This window comes from Gigantopelta aegis, chromosome 8 (genome assembly GCF_016097555.1).
Source record: "Gigantopelta aegis isolate Gae_Host chromosome 8, Gae_host_genome, whole genome shotgun sequence".
Classification (NCBI taxonomy): Eukaryota; Metazoa; Mollusca; class Gastropoda; order Neomphalida; family Peltospiridae; genus Gigantopelta; species Gigantopelta aegis.
Window position 1 is genome coordinate 36,875,585 of NC_054706.1, and position 26,291 is coordinate 36,901,875.

Genomic DNA, 26,291 nt, shown 5'->3' on the forward strand with positions numbered 1-26,291 from the left:
GTGTGGGCCTACAGCTAATGGCTCCTAGCTAGTTCGCCCCCGATCAGTTTTCCAAGCCATAACTATCAGTTAACATTAACTACACATATTTTGGGGTTTTTTAATTTTCATTCTTATTATATATTGAAGATGACTTTGGCCGATGATGTTTATTCATAATTATGCACGATGTTAATTATCATACAATCTATACCATTTCTAGAACGTAAAGGTGTAGCTAGGCTAACTAGTAAAATTTGTAGACCTACCTTAAATTATATGCCCATAAACAATTAAAACTAAATAGTTAAATCTAAAGGCATGCTGTCACTAATTTTAGAGCCTTATTTCTCTAAATATGGATTTATACCTTCGTGTGGTTCTCCAGACAGTGGAGGAATATAATCTAGAAGAAGAAGAACATGGCATCTTCCGTAGTTGGAAGGTTGAGTTGTAAGCCATGCTCAGTAAAAAGTGCTTGGAAAACGTCACTGCGATATGCATCAAATGCTTATTACGTTTTGTAAGATTTGTATAATATATTCTGTTATATATGTTTCGCATGACAGTGGAATATCATCTGATAATAGATATTATTGGCAGGTCACGTTTACACAATGTGACAATGTTACGTGCATGCAACTGATTAAGGTCGCCAACATACACTTTCCGCACGATTGTTTTTGCTTCGTACACAAGAAATATAGCATTCTTAATGTAATTTAACTTCATATACAATAGTTGGGTTTTTTTAAATGAAAAAAATTGTGAACCAGGCTACTCCATAAACTGGTCTATTTAAGTTTGACTTGTTTTTAAGAAATTTGCAAACTATTGAACCCTGACATCAAAATACTTTTGTTGAATTAAGAAAACCTTCATGCATTTAATCTCTTCATAACAGAAAATGTCATGCATATTAACATTTGTTGGTTGATTTTGACAATGAAAAAAGAAAGAAATGTTTTATTTAATGACACACATTTTATGTATGACTATATGGCCTCAGACATATGGTTAAGAACCACACAGATATTGAGAGGTAACCTTCTGTCACCACTTCATGGGCTACTCTTTTCATTTGGCACCAAGGTTTCTTTTATATGCACCATCCCACAGACAGGGTAGTACATACCACAGCCTTTTGATATACCAGTCGTGGTGTACTGGCTGGAACGAGAAATAGCCCAATATGCCCATCGATGGGGATCGATCCCAGACCAATCGAGCGAGCGCTTTAACATGGGGGCTACGTTTGACATCCAATAACCAATGATTAATAAAATCGGTGTTCTCTAGTGGTGTCATTAAACAAAACAAACAAACTTGTTACGATCGCTCTCTCAGCCATAGATCACTCTAGAGTGAAAACACAGAATTGCTGCCTACTACCAGGTAGGCAAGATTCCAGCTCTAATACAACAATACCCTATGTTAAACGCCAAATACTTTTACTTTGTTTATTTTCGAGTTCACCGATAACAAATATTTCAGATATTAACTAGTAATACACACACCACAGGAAGAAACCAATCAGCACCTATGTATTTAACCAGAACATTATTTATAGGGGATGCTGTTGGTGTTATATTAGAGTAGGAATCTTTGCCTACCCGGTGGTAGGCAGCAATTCCATGTTTTCGCTATAGAGTGATCATAACCATCCAAGTGTCTGTTTAGCTCTCGAATGGTAACCTTCACTCAGGCAAAATAGTTTTCAGTTCCATATTGAGCAAACAATGCCATATACATGTCAGTATGTTTTTATTTTTCCTAGATACACCATTTGTCCAATCTAATATATATATTTTTTAAATGGTATGACTGTTACATTTACTGGGTATGAAGCCAACACGACCTTACCAAGCCACAGGATTTTACAGAAACAAGCATGATGGTAGTATATTTACAAAATCACTGAACCAAATTTCTGTTGCCCACTATAATGTAACCATCCATCCCTGATTACTGAAAACAAAAACAGTTTGCCATGTGTTCCAATGTTGAAATCCTCTTAGCGTTAGTAAATATTTTACTGATTCTACCAACCTTCACTAAACAGGTTTTTTTAATAAGTTTGGTTTGGATTCATGAATTTTTTTTTAAAGTATAAGTGTTGTGGACATAACAAAAATATTGACAAAAAACATGTTTGTATGGGGTATAAAACCAACATGAATAATTCAGGTACTTGCTGAGTGTCAACATTCACTGATTTACCACCACTAAATGGTTACTTTGAAAAATAATTGGCTCTTTAATAAAGATACATTATTGTCACAGCTTAATATCTGATTTTATAAAATTTCAGATTACCTGAGATTCCACCAGACACCCCAGACACCAACCCACTGTTAAAGCACGAAAACAGGTTATTTCCTGAGTTTTCCGAGATCACAGCCGACCAGTGTGTAACAGGGTGTGCCAAGCTGTCAATAGATTTTGAAACAAAGCTCGGAAATCACATCGATAAGCTAAAAGGTTTGCTGTATTGTGACATGTAGGTCTTGCCAACAAAAAAAGGATGATTTAGATTAAGACATCTTGTTTCTTACCGTTCATTAATTGACCATGTCTTACTTTTAAAAACAAATTTAACACTAGATTAAAATTTATAGTGCAATTATAAGCCATGATTCATCAATCTATGACTTGGTGAGAAATGGCGCTAAATGCAAAAACTTACTTAATATTAACTAAACGCTAATGTATTAAAGGAACATACCATATCACAAAATGCATTTCTCTAATTTTTAAAAGCACACGTGCGTCTGAGAAGTAACAGTTATGGAGTCGAGTTTTAGTATCTTTTTAGAGAGTATTTTACCATTTCAAAGTCACAGACTCATGTTTCACTCAATTGTAACTTTATCTAAATTACAGGTTTGTAGATTAACTAAACTAAGTGTTAATTTCCACAGTTTGAAACTAGGGTATGTAACTTTAATAAAAAAATAAACAATTTTACTTTTAAAACAAAATTTAATATGAATTAAAATAAACATGCTTAGGTGGAGCAAGTTTACTTTTAAAACAAAATTTAATATGAATTGAGATAAACATGCTATATAGTAAGTTTCATTGGTCTAGGACCTACAGTTTGGGAGAAATGGATCTAAATGCAAAAAACTTAATGTTGGAGCTAAACACAAAAGTTAATGCCATCACCATAAAAGAAATATTTTTTCAATTCGTCAAGGTGAAAGAAAAATGGTTAATTTAGAAGACAGTAAAATAAGTTAGGAACAGTTATTCAGGTTACCTGTCGGTAAAGTTGAAAATATTTACTATTCTCAAAAACATCCGATTAAATAAAAACAACCCCACATACTCTTTGATCAGTTGTGATATATTCAGATATACAATACACATACATGTATCGGTACAATGAGAACAGTTGACAATAAAAGTATTAAAGAAAGAAAGAAAGAAATGTTTTATTTAACGACGCACTCAACACATTTTATTTACGGTTATATGGCGTCAGACATATGGTTAAGGACCACACAGATTTTGAGAGGAAACCCGCTGTCGCCACTACATGGGCTACTCTTCCGATTAGCAGCAAGGGATCTTTTATTTGCGCTTCCCACAGGCAGGATAGCACAAATCATGGCCTTTGTTGAACCAGTTATGGATCACTGGTCGGTGCAAGTGGTTTACACCTACCCATTGAGCCTTGCGGAGCACTCACTCAGGGTTTGGAGTCGGTATCTGGATTAAAAACCCCATGCCTCGACTGGGATTCGAACCCAGTACCTACCAGCCTGTAGACCGATGGCCTGCCACGACGCCACCGAGGCCGGTATAAAAGTATTAATAACAGATGTCGAAATAAACATAATATGAGGTCACTCCTATATGTCTTACCATGAATTACAGGCCTGGTTATAACACCTTGATCAGTAATTACTACTATAAAATTCCTCCATAGATGCTCTAATATATTATTATTTCTTCGTTTCCAAAGTACCATTCTTGACTTTCTTGACATCTCGTAACCTGAATGAGCATTTTTTACTTATTTCGATGCTTTTTAGTGAATAGATATAATGAATAATAATGAAATTATAATGAAAACAACAAGAACTTGATGTGGTTGTGTTAATCTATAGGTTACTAGGTGTCTATTCTGTAGTAACCTATATAGTATACGTACGTTACCAGACACTGCTTACTTTGATGCCTGTTTTAGAGAGAGCATGTTTCGTATTTTATAGTACCAGAATGTTCTGTTGAAAACAGCAGAAATTGTGGACATTAATTATAAAGTTTTGTTTTTTAATACCGTCTTAATATTTCAGATCAAAGCTATGAAAAGACTTTTAAGAGTGTGTTTGAGCCCATAGAGAAAGACATAGCCCCACTCAGTAATGGATGGAGAACAGCTAAGATTCTGAATTATGTTCGTCAAAAAGATGGCTTCAGAGATGCATTTGTCAGGGTGAGTTGCTATCATAACATCCTTTTCTTGCAGAGATTTGTTACTTAACCTTTCGACTACTGGATTCATTTTTGACAAAAACCAAATCAAATTTATTATCAAATTAGCTGTCACAATCAAATATTGATGACCGCAACATGCTGCCATTGTTGTCTAGCAAAAATACTTGCTGAAAACCATTTTCAACTCAAAATTCCAAGGTACTCTTTCCTTTGAAAAACTTAAATCTAAAGACACAGGAAGCTGAGTTGTCTTTCGTTTCCTGTTAATAAGTCGATGAGCATCGTGTGCAAAACGGCAGGAAATGTGAATTGAGGAATATTTGTATACAGTGTACAGTATGTCGACTGGCATGACATCGGGCGAGATATCTTGCCTGCAGTTGTCAGAAGGTTAATAACTACACTGCTATAAAATGAGGGGCAGGATGTAGTGCTTGCTTGGTTTTGTGGTCACTCTGGGATCTATCCCCATTAGGGTATTTTTCTCGTTCCAGCCAGTGCACCACAACTGGTATATCAAAGGCTGTGGGATGGTGTATATAAAATATCCCTTGCTACTAATGAAAAAATGTAGCTGGTTTCCTCGCTAAGACTATGGGAAATTTACCAAATGTTTGTCATCCAACAGTGCTCTAGTGGAGTTGTTAAGCAAAACAAACTTTAACCTTAAACAGTTGATCGACCTTCAGCAGTGAATGTCTTCAGAGCAGTCATTAAAAGAAACTGTTCAGAGTTTGCTGCTATTGTAATATGTTCCCGACCAGTAGATTCTTTTTAATGACTTCTATTAAATATGCAAGGTATTTTCTTGTTTAGAATATCGATGTCTGTAAATTCAGTGTGTCTCTGGTTGTTTTAATATGTGCAGTAAACAAAGCTAGATTTTATTTTCCAATAATTTTGTGAAAATTAAAAAATATATGTTAGGAATTAAAAAGACGTTTAAGTTACAACAAATATTACAATTACAAGAAACACACTGGATATAAAGACAAGAAAATATATTTAAAGTGTAATTGAAATTGTTAAAAGGCTGTATTAATCAGAAACATCTTGCAATGGCATTAAACTCGGAACAATCCCTTTAAAAATATATACTGGTATCTATAGTTAAATGTTGTTATCTCAGGATATATGAAAATCGAAAAATTGTCTCATGACATAATTTCATCATGCAACCATGTTTCCTCTGACAAGATAACTCCTATCTGATAATTCAAAGTGTTAATTATATCACTGCTGATAACACATTTGTTGATAAAATTAGATTTTTTTTTATTGCTGGGTGTTATCAGGTTATTAGGAAATGAATTTTGTGTGTCTGTATGTATATATGTGTATATATCAGAAACCTTTCATATAAAATTGTTTATACAGGGTTCGCACGCATCCTGGAAAACCCTGGAAAGTGCTTAAATTTTTTTTTACCCTGGAAAGTCCTTAAATGTCCTGGAAAAGTCAGAGTACCTCCTGGAAAGTCCTGGAAATTTGAAATTTTGTTTCTAATTTTTTTTTAATGATGTTACAAATATATAAATAATCACGTTTGACTTAGGTACCCCTCCCCCAAAAGAAAGAAAGAAAACCCCCCACAAAAACAATACCTAAACGCATCGATGATTATAATGAGGTCGACTGCCATTGGTCAGTTGTTGAGCAGGAAATACTGTGTTGGTTTATTTGGTCTATAGATAGGCGTATTGGTGCTCGTTAGAGCACGAGTAGATAATCTTAATTGAGATGGCGACACAATTCTTCAAGCATGGAATCCGGATAAAAAATATATACCAGTATGACATTTAAAAAAAACCGAAAAACGGGTAGATGTGTAAATCACTTCTGCGACAATGCCTAATGGAAAGTGTACGTTTAACGACAGGTGGCTAAAAAAAATTATTTTTAGAAAAACAAGCACGCGTCTGACGTCATATAAGTTGACTACTTGCATGTAAATAATTTTATGGACCTGTTAAATCCTGACAAGTTCGAGTAACTGAATCAATCCATTTAGTTCGTAAATGTTAATTAAACAGTGTATAATTAAGTAGGAATTAACACCTCACAAAGTGAGCTATCGCTATAACAATGGCCCACCGCTTGGGTCTGAATCCTGTGCGGCGAGTCATGACCATGATTAATCATTTGACCGGAAAGAAGCCCATATCTTTAAATAAACCCCATCGATGTAACGTGAGATTAAGAATTAGTTTAACACCATAGAGATTTGCAAAGGTCTCGTTCAACAATCGTAATAGTGTATAACATTGTTACACTTGTTTCTTTTGGTGGTGTCGCCTATGTTTAATCGATCTACTTGAGCCAAGCCAAAACAAAGGAGATGTATATTTCAGAAGGCGCATGTGCAACACGCTTTGATTTAGCAGCTGAGCTTTAGCTGCAAGGATTTAATTGACAACTAATTTACACAAGGAGGCGTGGACAAGACCGGTTTAGATCACACCAATAATTATAAACGTTCTGAGCTGTTTCATACTTGTTTGTGTGTGTGTGTGTGTGTGTGTGTGTGTATATATATGTATTCTATTTGAGTATTAGATACATGTTTATATCACTATTTTGTACAATGTACAACAAATGTAGTAAATAAAACAGTTTTAGTTCACAACTTTACCATCCAAAAGTTATATCCAGAGTGGGGTGTGACTACTGTAGACCGTGTGTAACAAGTATCGTATGTTGGAGACATAGCAGCCACTGACTAAACAATCTGCTAGGGTGTCGTTAAACAAAAACTTCTTTCCAAGTCATATATTCAGACCCCTGGAAAAAGGTAAAATAGTCCTGGAAAATGAACGAAAATAGCTCTTAAAAGTCCTGGAAAATGAAACCATTTGAAGTGTATGAACCCTGTTATAAGGTACACAACAGAAAATGTGTAGCAATTTAGATATACATTTGTATTTAAGACGATAATATTCACTTGTTAAATTTTCACTTTGATTTGCAGTGACCATATTACTGCTGATGTAAATCTTTTTAAATGCAAAATTGAGGTTCATGTTTAAAATTCTTTCATTCATGTGTATTCAAGTGATTTCTTGCATTTAATATTTGTGCCCTGTCATCTAGTCTCCTTGTTTTATTCAAATTTATTTGCATGAGAACGAATTAAAACAAATTTCAGTTTTTTAACTTTCCACTGATGATTTCCATGAGTAATGACGGTTATTAATTTTATTCATTTTCAGATTCATCCTCAGGTTTTGAGAGCGAAAAATGAACGATGGGTTAGCACGGACCTTTACAATGCTGCAAAGGTTTGTTTCCATACATAATGGCCTTACGGCCAGTATTCTCTTCATACATACCCGGCCATTGACCTATGGCTCAGGAGAAAAAAGGAAGTAGCTGTCACTTACTTGACTGGAGCATGATGACCACGAGTCTTCAGAAGATTTTAGCCAGTGTTTGTCTGTTAGGATGTTCAGACAAGTCCATGGGAATAGTGGGGATAATGCAGTAGGTCACAGGTCAGGTTAAATAATTGTATATAAAAGAAAACAATTCATTTTCTGCATTCTCCATGTGGTTGAGATTTGTACTAAATAACATGACTAGTAGCAGCAAATCTACTTTGAATATTAAAGAATCTGAAGCTGAGGGGAAAACTTTTTTGGTCAATGTTTGTACTTTTCCTTTGCCACGTTTCTTTCCATAGCAACTAAAGTAGAAAATGTTAACATAGTAATGTTAATAGTACATATTGAGTATTTAATGTATTATATTTGTTTGTTTTGGGCGGAACATAGCCCAGTGGTAAAGCGCATGCTTGATACGCTGTTGGTTTGGGATCATTCCCCATCAGTGGGCCCATTGGGTTATTTCTCATTCCAGCCAGTGCACCAAGACTGGTATATCAAAGGCTGTGGTATGTGCTATCCTGTCTGTGGGATGGTTCATATAAAAGATCCCTTGCTACTAATTGAAGAATGTAGCAGGTTTCCTATCTAAGACTATACGTCAAAACTATCAAATAGATGACGATTAATAAATCAATGTGCTCTAGTGATGTCATTAAACCAGACAAAACTTTATATTTATTTAAAAAAAAAATTATACTGTGTAGCAAAGTTGTGTGAGATTTTATTGCAAGTATTTGTTTGTGCAGGACCGGCCTCGGTGGCATCGTGGTTAGACCATCGGTCTACAGGCTGGTAGGTACTGGGTTCGGATCCCAGTCGAGGCATGGGATTTTTAATCCAGATAACGACTCCAAACCCTGAGTGAGTGTTCCACAAGGCTCAATGGGTAGATGTAAACCACTTGCATCGACCAGTGATACATAACTGGTTCAACAAAGGCCATGGTTTGTACTATCCTGCCTGTGGGAAGCACAAATAAAAGATCCCTTGCTGCTAATCGGAAAGAGTAGCCCATTTAGTGGCGACAGCGGGTTTCCTCTCAAGATCTGTATAGTCCTTAACCATATGTCTGACGCCATATAACCGTAAATAAAATGTGTTGAGTGCGTCGTTAAATAAAACATTTCTTCTTTTTTTTTCTTCTTTTTTGTGCAGGAAGTGGGAGCCGATGTGGAGAATCTGACTGAGTTCCAGCAGCGTCTGGTGGACATGTATCTCTTGGAGTGTCGCCTCAACGGCATCAACCTGCAGGGCTCCGACAAGAAGAGATTCATCCAGACAATGAAAGTGCTCACCATGGAAAAGTTCAACTTCCGGTAACAATTAGTCAGACTTCCACTAAACACAAATGCAGTTCAGACTATGGCCCCATATGTTAAGCTTTAACGTTTTACGTTTTTTGTATGTTTTGTGTGTATGCAATTTTCACACTGTCCCTTTAATGAATATCAAACTATACATCATACTGTCACAAAGTCTTCCACTTAACACAAATAGCCTGTTCTCTTCTGCAATCAAAAATTAAATCTGGAACAGAAAACAACACAACTATTTTATGGTATTGGTTATCACCAATTTTACCAGCTGATTTAGAACAAAGTAGGTATAATTTCAAATAAAAATAGTGGATCCTCAAGACTTCTTGGGGAAAAAAATAAAGTAAGTAAACATTAGTGGGCTGTATAGAGATGCAGTTAAAATTTAACCCTGTCGGTGAACCCATTGGGCTATTTCTCATTCCAGCCAGTGCACCACTACTGGTATATCAGAGTTGTGGTATGTGCTATCCTGTCTAGAATGGTGCATATAAAAAATCCCTTGCTACTAATTAAAAATGTGGCGGGTTTCCTGTCTAAGACTATGTCAAAATGACCAAATGTTTGACATCCAATAGCCAATGATTAATAAATCAATGTGCTCTAGTGGTGTTGTTAAAACAAACTTTATTTAAAATTCAGACTATGGCCCTAGGTGTTAAGCTATCGGTCACCCTTATTGGTTTGCAGTAATATAAATTTGTAAATAATACATAATTAAATTAGTTGGATGTAAAAAAAATTTACGGGTGTGTAATTCAAGGTATAACCTTTACATTTCACACATAAATTATAGGGCTAGTAATAATCAGTGTTGGGCTAGTAAATAATTACTATGAGTAGCTCAACAGCTAGTGGAAAAAAAACCTTGTCAAATGCTGCATTTACTTATTGTGTAAACATGAATATCCTGCCCCCTCTTTCCACACCAATCTAAGGATTTTTAAGCTCAATCTTCCTCTTTAGGTGACATATCTGATTATTACTATTAGTAAAATTGTATTTATTTAAGGTAGGGCTAGTGAATTTTTAATCATGGCTAGTACTTTTTTAAAATCACAGATCCCATGGCTAGTGGATTTTTATAAAATTCTACAAGCCCTGAGAAAATATTTTTTGGTGTTGATGCAACTTTGAAACTGCCCCTTCAATGAATATTGTATTAAACTATGCATCATACCGTCACAAAGGTGTTTTTTGTGTTAGATAACCTGTAGCAGTTTCCAAGTGTGACTTTAGTGTTATGATTGTGGAAAGTCAAAATATGAAGGGACAAATGTTTACGGTAGTTTCAAAACAAATAATGTCTAACACTCACTATTAGTGTTGTCTGGGAACTTTGCTTAACCAACAGATGTATTAATTATGATTATTATTTGTACTTGTTGCTTGATGACTTACTGTTACAGTTATGGTGTATTACAGGAACCGAGTGATTTTGTGTCAGAAACCGTTTACTCATATCGTCTTCGACTTCAGCAAGATTCAGACTATGCCCAAGTCAGTTCTTGCTGCCATCAGCAGTGATCCGTAAGTAAATGTTTTCTTTCTGTCAGTCGGGGGTTTTGGTGGAAAGTACTGACATATAATACCTAATATAATGTGCTGTTGGCTACTATAAACTAGGTTAATTTTGCCTTTTATTTGAGGTCAAGAGAACATGATCCAAGTTTCGTACAATTTATTGACAGTCTCCTCCATGAACAAAATCAAGGCAAGCTAAAGAACACTCAACTTAAATGGCAGGAGTTTCAAGTCAAATTCATAAAAATGTTTTACTGCAAAGTGATCAATTTGCAACTTTCCTAAAACGTTCCAAGCGAGTGTGGAGAGGAGCGGAAGTAAGCAGTCGCCTTTTTCTGGCGAACACTGAATAAAGTAGCCTGTATTTATTGATGATATTTTGTTTTTCTTTATCAAGCTTCAATATTACTCGTGGACCGTGGACAGTGAATCTGCAGCACAGTGTGTACCATGCATTTCTCAACCACTGCACTGACCGGCCGGAGCGATGGACTGTGTGGAACGCATACAACAACCGCGCGGCGGTGATCCACGCTCCACAGCATCTCACCAACCACAAGGTCATTGAAGATATCAGAACTTACAGGTTGGTGCAGTGGGTTAAAATAGTCTGTTGGGTAGGGATTTTGTTTTTCCTACTCATATACTGTGAAACCGCTGTAAACCGGACACCCTTGGATGTAAGAAAAAAATGTCTTGTTTCAAGAAGTATCCCTTTTAGGGAGGTTAAGTTCTGTGCTGATTTTTAAAAAGGTTCTGTGTAAAGCATTCGGATTTGACGGAATTCCCATTTGTAAAGGGTCCAATTTTCAGAGGTTTCACTGTATATAAATTTTTCTGATCATTTGTTATGATTTATTACAAATGATAACTCTGAAATGGAAAGGAAATGTTTTATTTAACGATGCACTCAACACATTTTATTTATTTACGGTTATATGGCATCAGACATATGGATAAGGACCACACAGATTTTGAGATGAAACCCGCTGTCGCCACTACATAACCTACTCTTTCCGATTAGCAGCAAGGGATTTGCGCTTCCCACAGGCAGGACAGCACAAACCATGGCCTTTGTTGAACCATTTATGGATCCCTGGTCGGTGCAAGTGGTTTACACCTACCCATTGAGCCTTGCGGAGCACTCACTCAGGGTTTGGAGTCGGTATCTGGATTAAAAATCCCGTGCCTCGACTGGGATCTGAACCCATTACCTACCAGCCTGTAGACCGATGGCCTAACCACGACGCCACCAAGGCCGGTAACTCTGAAATGATACTACAGGCATGTATACTACAAGCATGCAAATTCTTCAAATGTTCTAGATTATTCCTTATTTCCTGCTTTAAAAAGATTAAATTTATGAAAAGTAGCATGTTAAATTTATCCTGTACAGTAAGTTTGTTACTGTAATAATAAAATTTGGTCCAGCTGTAGCATGTTTGTTCATTTTCTCGATGAACATTAAAATGATGTCATGTGGGAATGTCATATCTGATGCTGTCGCTTTGGTGCTTTTGTATTATTTATTATTCAAGAACTTCCAAAATAAATAATATTTAATCTTAATTTTTATTAATAAGTTGAAGTATGTTTGAAATTTCATTATACGGATTGTCTTTGCCGACTCGCACAGTTTGTGCATGCTTTTTTATTTGTTCATATAACAATGTATCTAAAAGAAATAATGGGGTCGGGACGTAGCCCAGTGGTAAAGCGTTCTCTTGATGTGCAGTTGGTCTAGGATCGATCCCGTCGGTGGACCCATTGAGCTATTTCTCGTTCCAGCCAGTGCTCCACAGCTGGTGTAACAAAGGCTGTGGTAAGTACTATCCTGTCTGTGGGATGGTGCATATAAAAAGATCCCTTGCTGCTAATCGAGAAGAGTAGTTCGTGAAGTGGCGACAGCGGATTTCCTCTCTCAATATCTGTGTGGTCCTTAACCATACGTCTGATGCCATATAATCATAAATAAAATGTGTTGAGTGCATCGTTAAATAAAACATTTCCTTCTAAAAGAAATAACAGACAATCCTTAATTAGCTGTTATGTTACATTACATTCCTTAGCTTCCATTTGTTGTTGGGAGTTTTAATATATTAATGATGTCGTATACTTTCAGGAGAGATCTAGCAAAACTACTTGGATTTGAAAACTTTGCCGAAATGTCCATGGAAACGAGAATGGCGGGATCAGTGAAGAATGTGCTAAACATGATAGAAACGTAAGATGTCTTCATTTAGAATGCGTTCGTGACTTCAGCCATTCCCTAGTACCCCATTGCTGCCTTGTGTCTAGACCAAGGATCAAATCGCCATGTGTTAGACACTAAATAACCAAAACCATTCTAAAGTTCATTAAACATTATTTTACTTCGTTTTTAAATCATTGACACTAAAGCAGTACAACAACAGCACATCCCCATTTCCATTAATGTGGCCCAACAGCAAGGTCAAAGTCATTCAGAAGGTAGTTTAAAATTTCTCTAAATTTCTTTTAACTCGTTATTCTTTCAAAGATGGATTTCCAACTTGTATGAGTGTTCAACAAGTGCACATCCTACAGATCCATAAATCTGACCTAAATCTATGGTCATAGTAATTTTCTTTAGTGGTTTTTATATAACACATAAAATCTTTTTCTGGATGGTTTTCATGGTAGTATAAATAACTTCCAGCTGGGTCAAAGTTGAAGGTGCACCCAACTTTTGATAGAGCAGGGGTGGGGGGGGAATAAAAGTGTCAATTGGTCCCACGTGATGTCATCACTACTGGGGTGGGGGGGGAAAGAAAGGATTAAAAATAAAAATTATAAAATCCTTTAAAAGGCGATATTTGCCAAATAGCGTTTTATAAAAATCATAGTTGTGTATGTATATTTATATCTTGAATCATGAATGCGAAACGATAAAAATCAAAACATGAAAGAATTTTTTTTTTTGATCACATCAGCGAAAAAAACCCAAATTGTATATATTTTACATAATGGAATAAATAATTAACTACCATATATGTATAAAAGGGTACAAGTATTCAGTACTCTGTCCTAAAAATTAATAAAAGATGACACCGTTGAAGTGTTTGACAGCTTGAGCTAGCACATGTTTAGATAAAACAATAACGTTGTCGCTGATTGGATGACATTTGACCTCTACTGCCTCCAGAGTTAGCCGGCGTAGCTATTCTGCTCACTCCCACTTGTAACAACAAAGGTGGAAACTTTTTTTTTCATTTTAAAGTCCTTTATTGGATACACTACACTGAACAGTCAACAATAAATACATTTATAGATTATTTCAGTATATTTTATGCTATTTCAAGCAGTTTGTATTTCACAAAAGTCTCTTGCCTCAGACTCGGACACTCGACCCAACAGAGCTCCGTACACAGGTGTTGATAGGTTTTGATTGTAACCAGTGCAAACTCTGGGTCCTTTGTTTTAATTGGAGTGTAACACCTCGATAGCTTTCTCACCAAGAATGGTGTTATTGTTAACGTCTGTTTAATATCATGACCAGTTCAGCGGCTTTGACAAATGTGTAGCCTAGTGGCAGTGGATTGATACTACTGTAGGTCCGACTTATGGCAGACTTAAAAATCACAGACAAACAGAATTTTTTTTTACCAAATGGAAAGCAACCTTTTTGTTTGAAACAATTTTAAGTTACTGGAAAAAAAACCATTGTCATCCAGTAATTATGTAATAATTATGCTTAATAGGGATTGGGGTTATAGAATGCTATGTGGAGTGTGGTGTTATATTTTGTGTTTGTTCAGCTTCAAGGGCAAGTTCAAGCCTCTGGCTGAAGAGGAGATAGCTGATTTAGCATATTTTGCTGAGTCAAACGGTTTTCAGAATGAACTGCAGATGTGGGACGTCTCGTACTGGAGAAGAAGACAAGAGGAACACCTGTTCAAGTATAACTCTAGTTTAATTAGACAATAACTAACGAGCTACAAGGAATTACAAATTATCTGTCCCGAGTGAATGAATGTTGTAAACACAACCCATTGTCGATGGTTTTACATTCATTCACGAGGGACAGATAATTCGTAGCGAGTTGGTTATTCTCTTTATTACCCATTGTCACTTTTAGGTGGTTTTTAACATAACAATTCCTCTGCTGTCTACCACAAAGCCATCAGCTATTACATCATATAATCTTATGTGCAATACATGACATGTCTATTGGTGTAACTAAATTATTATAGATTAGTAAGAAATACTATTGCTTTTTATCTGATTGAAAAAAAGTTGTATTTCACGTTTGCCACTTCCCTGGAGTATTTAATTTTGACAGCCGTGGGGTGTTTTTGTTTTCTTAATATGTTTTTCAAAAGATCAAATTGTCTTTGTTATGAATATTAGCAGAGATTTCCTTAAAAATATACTAGACATTTTCAGCACCTCCGTGATTAATATACTAAAATACAAATATGTTTTTCTATGTTGAATCAGAGATGATGGTGTTTTACCAATACTTTATTTGGAATATTTTAGACTGGACGACACTGAAATTGCACAGTACTTTCCACTGGACAGAGTTCTGCCTGGATTGTTCAGTCTTTGTTCAAAGCTGTTTGGCATCACCTTCAAGGTACCAGTTTTATTAAGCAATTTAAGCCAAACTGAGGTTTCTAATTATGAATACCCATTTTTAATGGTAAGGAATTGGTGAAAAATATTTTAGAAGAATATTGCAAGTTTGACAAAAGATATAGGGTTAAAAAGGCAGTTAAAATTTCTGTTCTTATGAAATGCTTTATGTGGCTAAGATGAATAATAAAATGTAAAAATGTTTGGATTACACTTTTAAAATTTGTATATGTTTAAAACCTGTATTCTTTTGATAGAAGTCTATAATGAAATCATTGTGTCTGAATCTTATTATCATTGAAGGAATGTACTTCTGAAGTTGATGTTTGGCATGAAGATGTAAAGTTCTACAATGTTCATGATGAGAATGGTAAGTGTGTCCCGGCTGTTTACGGCCTTGTTGAACAGTGTGTTTGTTGAACAGTGTGTTTGTTGAACAGTGTGTTTGTTGAACTGTGTTTGTTGAACAGTATGTTGTTGAACAGTGTGTTTGTTGAACAGTATATTGTTGAACAGTGTGTTTGTTGAACTGTGTTTGTTGAACAGTGTGTGTTATTGAACAGTGTGTGTTGTTGAACAGTGTGTGTTGAACAGTGTTTGTTGAACTGTGTTTGTTGAACAGTATGTTGTTGAACAGTGTGTTTGTTGAACAGTATGTTTGTTGAACAGTATGTTGAACAGTGTGTTTGTTGAACTGTGTTTGTTGAACAGTGTGTTTGTTGAACAGTATGTTGTTGAACTGTGTTTGTTGAACAGTATGTTGTTGAACAGTGTGTTTGTTGAACAATGTGTGTTGTTGAACAGTGTGTTTGTTGAACAATGTGTGTTGTTGAACAGTGTGTTTGTTGAACAATGTGTGTTGTTGAACAGTGTGTTTGTTGAACAGTGTGTTGTTGAACAGTGTGTTTGTTGAACAGTATGTTGTTGAACAGTGTGTTTGTTGAACAGTATGTTGTTGAACAGTGTGTTTGTTGAACAGTGTGTTTGTTGAACAGTGTGTTGTTGAACAGTGTGTTGTTGAACAGTGTTTGTTGAACAGTATGTTGTTGAACAGTGTGTTTGTTGAACCGTGTGTTGTTGAACAGTGTGTTCGTTGAACAGTGTGTTTGTTGAACAGTGTGTGTTTGTTTTGAACGGTGTGTGTTTGTTGAACAGTGTGTTGTTAAACAGCGAGAGAACTGTCTAAATATAGTTAAGCAGTTTACATAAACATAATGTGTTGTTGAACAGTGTGTGTTTGTTGAACAGTGTGTTTGGTGAACAGTGTGTTGTTAAACAGCGAGAGAACTGTCTAAATATAGTTCAGCAGTTTACATAGACATAATGTGTTGTTGAACATGCTGTGTGAGAGAGTACAAACATCAGAGAACTGTATAAATGCTATTGGATGTCAAAAATATTGGTAATTTTTTTACACCTAGTTATAGAGCAAACCCGCTACATTTTTCCATTAGCAGCAAGGGATCTTTTATATGCACCATCCCGCAGACAAGACAGCACATAAAACAGCCTTTGATATACCAAACATGGTTACCACAACACAGCATTTGGCATTTGTTTTTACATTTAACTCTTTCACCACGACAGGCCGGTATACCGGCTAGCGATACCAGTGCCTCTCACCACGACAGGCCGGTTTAGCGGCTTGTAACACCTGTTCATATTTGGCGCCGAGTGACGCGTCAATATTATAATTAGACAAAATCTTGCGCGACCATAGCTGTCATGTGACACACTGTAATGGCTGCACCCATGTTCTAGCGAATTTTGAATGAGTTTTTCTAAGTTTATACTGATATTCTGACTGTAATTAAACATGAACCGAGGTGACGAAATTTCGTCTGTTGAAAACAATGGTTGCGATTCAGATGACGGGTTTTCCGATGATGAAATGTGGGATAATATGGACTTTGGTGCATTTGATTTAATCGAGATTGGCGATCGTGAACGAAATGTCATTCAACATGGCAATTTAGAAGAAAATGATACCGATGACGAGTTACAAGATGACTTGCCACTGTTTTACCACACGCCTGAGTTTACCTGGACACATGAGCCATATTCGGTTACCTGCAGATCAACGTTTACTAAAAATCCGGGGCCCGTAAAAGTGTTTGACGTCAACACAAACGCCATAGAGTACTTTTCGCTATTTTATTCCAATACAGTGTATGGAAAAATTGTGTAATTTACCAACATGAATGCCAAAAAAAAGCGTGATACAGATCCTGCTAACAACAAAGGTGTGTGGTATGATATTTCTGTTGATGAAATGAAAGCTTAATTTTGCAAAAGCATTGTAAATATATTTTTTAAATTATAACTGGAATGTTAATTAATTAATTATCCAACAAGAAAAACATTTGTACTGTTGGTTTTTTTAAATTACCAGTCCTACCTACTCAAATAGGTGAGTAATATGCATAGTTTACCTGTAATTACCAGATTTATACCTGTTGAATCTAACATTTTGAAAGTATTATTTTTTTATCTAGACAGCCGTCCATTCACCTTTCTGGAAATATATAGCCTGTAACTAAAATTAATGATAAAACAAGTAGTTTTATCCTTTAACAAACAGGATCATAAATCTGCTATTTAAACTCAGTGTGCAGGGAAGGTCAAGACTGTAAAACTGTAAAGTGGTGAAAGAGTTAATGAAAAACTAGCAATACTACCTTTGCTTCCAAAAGATGAGGGTGGAAACAGATTTACCTTCAATGACAGAATGCAGCCATACAAGCATACTTCACATTTATTAGCCCCCTACCGGTCCAACCGGAGGGGACTGTAGGTTTCATCTCCGTCCCATCTGTCTGTGTGTCCATGGTGAAAATTTGTCACCAGGAAAGTAGTTCAGCTATAGTTTATATTATAAAGATGTTGAGTGACTGGATAAAAGGTGTTATTATTTCAGGAGATTACTTGAGCTCATTCTTCTTCGATTCCACTGCCAGACCTATGGAGAAGTTCAGTGGGTCTTGGATGGAAATGGCAAGAGGTCAGTATTTTGTCACCGTATTAGTCCGATAGTTAAAATTGCAGCAAAACAAAATGTTATCTGCAATGGTTTTTGGTATTGCTGGTATCAGATTTATAACATATGTTGGTGTCACACTATTTAAAAAAAAAAAATGGATGTGTATTTAGACAACTATAGTAGTGACGGAAATAGAATAAAAATGATTTTCGTCAATTATTTCTTTCATATTAAACTGACAAGTAAATATTTTCTAAATACCTATTTAATGATACCCTACCTAATTTAGCATTTACTTATTTGGGCTCTCATTGATGTACACGGTAGTATTTACTCTTGATATTGAAATAAAGATGTCAGTAAGATGAGATTTGTGACCTTTTTTTGGAACAGACTATAACACCACATTTTGATGATATGTGTCAATTTCATTTACCCTTAAACAAACTTTTTTAAAACTGCAAGTTAACTCATTATTTTGAATTGCAGCATAAATTATTAATTATGGCCAGCATATTTAGTGAATATAAATTCAATATAAGTACATTAGAAATTTACACAATCTTGCAACCACTTAAAGGTGCTATATTAGAAGTTATATGTGAGCATCTGTTTGTGATAAAGATTCTCCAATAAAAATGTATTTTCTACTAGTAGATAAAATTATTTCCTATAATCATTTATGAGCATATAGTTAAAGGTGTAGTCTTCAAATGTTAAAGCAAAGTTTAATAAAAACATGATTTGCAATAGCTGTCATTATGGAACTTTGAGATAGCACCTTTAATACTGATACTGATCACATACTCAGAATGGTTCTCGACAGTTTTGCTCAAAAGTTACTTATAAATGTCTACAAATATTTTGTTCTGGAGAAAGATAGTACCCAGTCATCAGAAATGGTCCCTCACATATTGTAAGGCAATGAAATTGACACATGTTGATCAAATTTGTTATAGTCTGTTCCAATAAAGTGCACAAATCACCTGTTTACTGACATCTTTCTTTCAATGAGAGCTCAAACAAGTAAATGCTAAATTAGGTAGACTATCATTAAATAGATATTTACAAAATATTTACTGGTCTGTTTAATATGTAAGAAATAATCGACGAAAATAATTTTTATTCTATTTCAGACAGTACTTTAGTTAAGTCATTTGTCAAAACTGCATTCTTGTAACTGTTACTGTTTTTAATTTTTGTTAAATTCTTTTTTTCAGAAAGAAGCGATCTGTCTGGTACCAATCCGTATTCTTGCCTCATTATGAATCTCACACCCCCTCGTTTGAAGAATGGACCAATCTTGATGGAGTTTAGTGATGTTGAAAGGTTATTTCTGGAGGTTAGATAATCAAGCATTCTGAAAAACTATTTTGTGTCCTTTTTATTTGTTCATTATTAATACTGATGATGTTTTGCTTTGTTGATAATTGGTGTGTGTTGTCCATTCATCAAACCATCCTCTTATACAATTTGTCTTTCACCAATGTTCTGGTATTCACTGATAGACATTATTTTATTTCAGGTATTATCATGAAGTTTAGATGCAATAATAATGGATTAATTCCCGATTAGGGTTCAGATTTGCTGTTTAAATAACATAAAACATAAGAAACATTACGAAGACATCCCATGGCTCAGTGGAATGATTTTAAAAATTCTTTTGTTTCACAGTTTGGCCATGGACTGCAGCAGATGCTGACCAAAGTTCCATACAGTGAGCTGGCCGGCCAGCGCAACATCGAGTGGGATGCCATACATGTGTGTGCAAAGTTCCTCCAGCTGTGGTTGTACGTTCCCAATGTTCTTCAGAGTGTTAGCGGACATTTTGAGACGGGAGAGACTCTGCCGGTAGACATGATGGATCGTCTGCTGAAAGGTAACTGTTGAGGTCGTATCCATCAACATTGCAGAAGTTTCATAGGTATTTATTACTACTTAACCTTCAGACTACTGGATTAATTTTTGACAAAAAAACATGTTGAATGGGTACAAGTTTATAACTTTTACTCACATATATTCACTTAATTTTTTATAAATACATAAAATAAAGTTCATATTTGAATCGGTAAGTATTATTTTCGTGGGTTTTTAAAAAATGTTATACTTTAGAGGCTTTTTATGGCCAGATGTCCAGTATTTATGTCCATTATTCCCAATAACTGACCAGAATGGGTTTTTTTTTTAAATGAACTACGATTCATATCTCAATAATTTGGTGATTTTCTTTGTTAGTAAAACAAGCAAATTTATTATCAAATTAGCTGTCACAATGAGCTATCAATTCCTCAAAATGACCACAATGTTCTGCCATTGTTGTCTAGTAAAAATACTTGCCGAAAACCACTTTTTGAACTCAAAATTCCCAGGTATTTTCCATTCAAAAACGAAAAACTAAAGCTACCATACTGTCAGTCAATCTATTTCCTGTGTTCTGTTATTATTCCCGGTGAGTGCCGTGTGCAAAACCTGCGAGGAAATATAAATTGGGGAATGCACTGTATACACTGTACAATATGGCGACTTGAGTGAAGTCTGGCAAGATATCTTGTCTACAGTAATCAGAAAGTTCATATAAAATTGTTACTGTTCTAATAAGTTTAAATCGTAATATTAAATAATAATCTATTGACTGCTGCCAGTGATAAAATTACTTGTGTTTTTAAAGTGTAACTGTTTGTATTGTTTTCAGCTAAAAAGCACATGGCTGGTTTCGACATGATGAGGATGCTATATTACAGTGCTTATGACATGGAAGTGCACATAAGGTGTGTGGTAAAAAAAATATATTATCAAAGGATGCTTATTAAACAAAGGACATTTAATGGCAGCTTTACACTTTTTAAACTATATGTACAGCCGTTTGGTCTCTAACAAATGGTTCTTTTGACACTAGTCAGAGAGGAAACGCTCTGTCCTCACATAGGCTGCAACTACCGAATATTTTATTTCCTTCATTTGAATTTCTTTTTGCGCTAATATCTAATTAAAGTTTAAACAGCATGCTGTCCTGGACACACACCTCATCTATCTGGTCTGTGGCTAGGGTTTCACAACATTCATTGACAAGGGACAGATAATTTGTATCACCTCATAGCAAGTCCGTTATTCTCTTTATTACCCATTGTCACTTTTAATTGACTTATATCTCATTGAAGTTCAAGCAGCACACTGTCCTGCACACACACATCAGCTATCTGGGATGTTTGTTCAGAACAGTGGGTCAGTGGTTTGTAAGAGAGAAGTTGTTGTACTGGCCTTACATCTACCCATTCTGAATGAGTTGTTAAAACTTGTTCTAGATGGAAGCCGACAGTGAATATTTTATATGCACTTTCTCAATAGCAGGACAGCACATACCACTGTCTTTAATATACTATGTTATGGGGAAAGCCAAAAGCCGGTAGTTTCCATGACTTATCACACGTGAGATGAAAAAGAAAGTTTGTTTTGTTTAATGACACCACTAGAGCACATTGATTTATTAATCATCGGCTATTGGATGTCAAACATTTGGTAATTTTGACATACATGTAGTCTAAGAGAGAAAACCCCTACATGTTTCCTTTAGTAGCAAGGGATCTTTTATATGCACCATCCCACAGACAGGATAGCACATACCACAGCCTTTGATATACCAGTCGTGGTGCACTGGCTAGAATGAGAAATAGCCCAATGGGTCATATTTAATAGAAATGCGATTAATATATAAAATGAAATTATTAAATTCTAATGATTACTAAGCAGCAATTTAAAAGTAATTGAAACAACAATTTGGCATTCAACATTAGAATTTCCTAATTCACAAGTAATAAGTTAGTTAAATCGATGATGGATAATCCATATTATAGGTACTCCTGTAGAAATAATTACTTCAGTCACTGGCTGCTGTTGTGAAGTAATGTTATGTGTGTATTACTGGTTGAAGTAAAAACTGAGGTGATGTTACGTGTATGTTACTGATTGTAGTAAAAACTGTGGTGATGTTATGTGTGTGTAACTGTTTGTCGTAAACCTGAGGTGATGTTATATGTGTTACTGATTGTAGTAAAAACTGAGGTGATGTTACGTGTGTTATACTGATTGTAGTAAAAACTGAGGTGATGTTACGTGTGTGTCTTACTGATTGTAGTAAAAACCACTGGAATCCGCTGATGCAACAGACGTGGGACAAGTTCATGCCAGTGCCACTCAATGAGGAAGACAATCACCCGTGCTCGTTGATGGAGATTTTCAGCGACATGCAGGCGGCCTCACTGTACGGACACAAGTGGTCAGAGGTACGTTATCAAATATATCAACTGGAGAAGATAGTTAGTCTATGACCAGTGTGTTCGTTTTTACGTTTTGTTTTAGTCTGTAAGTTTGTCAGCGTGTGAATTGGTCAGTTTTAGTCGGTCAATCAATTAGGCCCAAAACACTCCAACGCTGGGTCTGGGTTACAGTAAGACAAGGGTGGCAAAAATAATAGGAGCCTAATTCACTAAACTTTTGCAACTTTGCGATCTCGTAGTGCAATGTTAAAAGACTTGCAAAGAGGATGCTTTGTTGTCTAACAGAGCATAAGAGACCTTGTGAATTAGGCCTCTGGTCTGATATATTTTGATGTCTGGGTCTGTAATTGTTACCTGTTACCAAAAATCATCCTGCAGCTACCATTTCTACTAACAGAATATGATGACAGATAAAGCAAAGTCATATATATGTATAGTAGCAGGATATGACATGAGTGACATCACATGCATAGCTACATTACAAAATCGCTCATTTGACCTCTAGGTCATCGTACAATGTGGTTGAAATAACAGAAATAATAGCTTTTCCCCTTAATTTTTATGGTTCGCAGGATAAAGATAATAATTAGTTAATGATGTCGGATATTTGCTTTATTCTGTTCAGCCAGAATGAGAAATTACGCTTGGCAGAGCTTCGTGGAATTTCCCATTCTAACCTTCACAGAATAAAGCAGATATCCGACATCATTAACTAGTTATTCTCTATATATTAACTGCATTCGTATCTTTATACATATTTTCTTCTATAAACACCAATTATGAGAGTTCCACATTGATTCATATCTACATTTCCTGCTGTTTATTAAGAAAAATGAAAATGTAAGGTTAGAACATTGTGTAGCTGCCAGTCTGACAGTGTAAAATATAGCACAGGTTTTATGTCGTCTGTTGCCAGATCTGTAGTTTGTGACGAAACAAAGTGTTTTTTCCCATTCGATTCAGTGTGTTTGATTTTCCACTGATACCACACTAGCCAGACCCAATTTTGGTGTGTTTTAGTATTTACTCTGTGAATGGGTCAGTTTGCCATGTGATTGTTTTACACTGGACTGCACAAATGTTAGTTGTCCATTGACATTAGCGGTCACTTTTCTTTGTGGGTAGTTTAATTGTTTTCTTTAACATTTGTAGATGATTGCTGCTGACCTGTTTGCTACGTTTGAAGAAGTTGGGCTTGACAATGAGGAAAAGATCAAAGCACTTGGAAGACGGTGAGTTTACAACACTGTTTATAGCAATACCTCTAAACAATTTTAGTGTACTAGTATATGTACATTGTTTATCCATTTATTTACAAAACAAATGAAGATCATATTTTGAAGGAGTTCACCGATTTTAATGGTGTGCTGAAGAATTGAAACTCATTATTGTGAATATTTAGCATTTATTATGGGGAGGCAACCAAGACATTTTTAAAAAGGCTTACACTGTGGTTTTACATAATTATATATAAGCAGGGCTTCTAGAATACGGTGGCCCGATGCCCGAGGCCAGTGGTTTTTGGATTCGGGCCAGTAAAAGTTACTTTGTGAGATCCCGATGGCAAGTGATAAAATAAAATAAAAATCTACAACGCTTGGAGTTGGCTCGTACGAAAACAAAAGAAACATCTACAAGTCATTTCTTTCGATTTGCTATCACATGCGATATTTTACTAACAAATAGTTGGCAACCAGTAATCTTTGACCCATTGATGACATCAGTATACCTACCGATGTAACTTTATTCAAGTTATAAAGTGTAAACACTGAAAAAAAAAGAAACTTTATTGCTTGCCACCATGTTCTTATTTGCACTGGTACCCAAAGATTTGTTACTCTAATGTTGATAGTAGTACAGTGCAAGCGTAAAATGCGAAACGGTAACCAGTCTTTTATTCGTTTTTAAAGGTTGCATGTCACCATGTATGTTGCAAAACAGTCCATGTGTAAATTATTAATTTAATTTATAAAATATCACATAAATTGCAAAAAATAAATAATAAAAATAACTAATTACACAATATCATGAAATAGGTAAATATAACAAAGTACCTATATTGAAAAATTACTAATTTTGTATGTTGTTTGTTTTGGGGGGAATGGGTTGGATTTTTTTGGGGGGTGGGTGTGGGAAGGATTTCCCATTCTTAAGTACATAAATATATACTCATTCATAAGTGATAGAATATTTATTTGTTTTTAATACTGTTAATTGTCGTAATATGTAACATGGAATATATATGTATGTATGTATGTATGTACAGTATATATATGTGTGTATGTATATATATATATATGTGTGTGTGTGTATATATATGTGTGTGTGTGTGTGTATATATATATATATATATATATATATATATATATATATATATACTGAACAAAATAAGAAACTTCTGCTAACTTTGCTTGAACATAACTTGATGAAAACAAACCGGGGGAATAATTGTTATATATGCGTTTAAAGAGTGTTCCATGATGCATCGTTTGGTGCAAAAATCATGGCCATAGGTTAACAGAAACTGGGAGAAATTTTGACCAAGTGTGGTAGGGGTTAAAAATAAAAACACCCACTTAATAACTGGTATGACCACTTCTTGAATTGACCACTGCAGTGCATCGCAGGTGCATAGAATTGACTAAAGTGTTGATTTCTGCCTGTGGAATATTGTTCCATTCCTGAATGAGCGCTTGACGAAGTTCGTTGACGTTAGCGGGTGGGTTGGGACGACGCTTCAATCGTCTGTCCAGACTATCCCAGACATGCTCGATGGGGTTGAGATCAGGACTTTTAGTGGGCCAGTCATCAATGAAATCAATGTTGTTTGTCCTAAGAAAATTTACAGTGTCTCTAGCTGTATGAGAGGTGGCATTATCATGCTGAAAAATCGAGATGTTAGCGTTGTTATGGAACAGAGGAATGACGTGATGAGCGAGAATGTCATCGCGGTAACGTTGAGCATTTAAATTGCCATCAATGACAACTAGTGGTGAACGATAACCATGGGCAATGGCTGCCCAGACCATGACAGAACCCTCACCCCCGAAACGATCTCGTTCAAGAACACAACAGTCAGCATAGCGTTCATTTCTCCAACGGTAGACGCGCACCCTGCCATCACCACGTTGTAAAGAAAATCGGGATTCATCCGAAAAAAGAATGGTATTCCAGCGTTGCCGTATCCAACGAGTGTGTACACGTGCCCAATTAAGACGATTTAGACGATGACGTTGCGTTAAAACGCATCCGACGTAAGGACGTCGTGCGTGTAAACCGTTCTCCCGCAGACGATTACGAACAGTTTGCCCACTGATTCGGTTATTGTGAAGCCCAGGTGTGTTAGCAGCAGTAGCAGTGGCAGTTTGGAATCGATTGCGTAAATGCGTGTTCATGATATAGTGGTCTTGACCACGTGTTGTAACACGCGGACATCCACGAGGTGGCAAGTCGTTGGTGCTTCCTGTCGTTCGAAATCTTACGCGAAGATTTCGTATCGCTCGACTAGAACTCCCAACATGCCTTGCAACGTCTTCTGTCGACATGCCAGCATCAAGCATGCCAATCGCCCGTTCGCGTAAATTATTGGGTATTCTTGGCATACTAAAAATGCTACAATGTAAAAAACGTTAATTTTTTTACAAATTTTGAAGCGTTTTCATTCACTTGACAACAATGTCAGTAAGACAAGTAAAAAAAATTGACTGAATACTACACGGGACATGTCGAACCATGCATGCATGTGCAAATTGAATTTCACATTGTCGACGATTAACAGTGCAAAAATAATCGA

General features: G+C 35.7%; 1 protein-coding gene across 1 annotated transcript in view; it reads left to right on the plus strand.

The window, feature by feature from the left end:
- The first annotated feature begins 378 nt into the window (after positions 1-378).
- The window catches only part of LOC121378509 (probable cytosolic oligopeptidase A), a 28,522-nt gene continuing 2,609 nt past the window's right edge, over positions 379-26,291 (plus strand). The window contains exons 1-17 of the mRNA XM_041506712.1: positions 379-502; positions 2,291-2,460; positions 4,284-4,423; positions 7,635-7,703; positions 8,964-9,124; positions 10,550-10,654; positions 11,046-11,234; positions 12,771-12,872; positions 14,425-14,565; positions 15,149-15,245; positions 15,548-15,614; positions 18,162-18,245; positions 19,445-19,566; positions 19,899-20,103; positions 20,917-20,992; positions 22,357-22,504; positions 23,651-23,730. Of these exons, the coding sequence (XP_041362646.1) occupies positions 402-502; positions 2,291-2,460; positions 4,284-4,423; positions 7,635-7,703; positions 8,964-9,124; positions 10,550-10,654; positions 11,046-11,234; positions 12,771-12,872; positions 14,425-14,565; positions 15,149-15,245; positions 15,548-15,614; positions 18,162-18,245; positions 19,445-19,566; positions 19,899-20,103; positions 20,917-20,992; positions 22,357-22,504; positions 23,651-23,730 (2,057 nt within the window). The 5' untranslated portion in view covers positions 379-401. The remainder of the gene's footprint in view (positions 503-2,290; positions 2,461-4,283; positions 4,424-7,634; positions 7,704-8,963; positions 9,125-10,549; positions 10,655-11,045; positions 11,235-12,770; positions 12,873-14,424; positions 14,566-15,148; positions 15,246-15,547; positions 15,615-18,161; positions 18,246-19,444; positions 19,567-19,898; positions 20,104-20,916; positions 20,993-22,356; positions 22,505-23,650; positions 23,731-26,291) is intronic.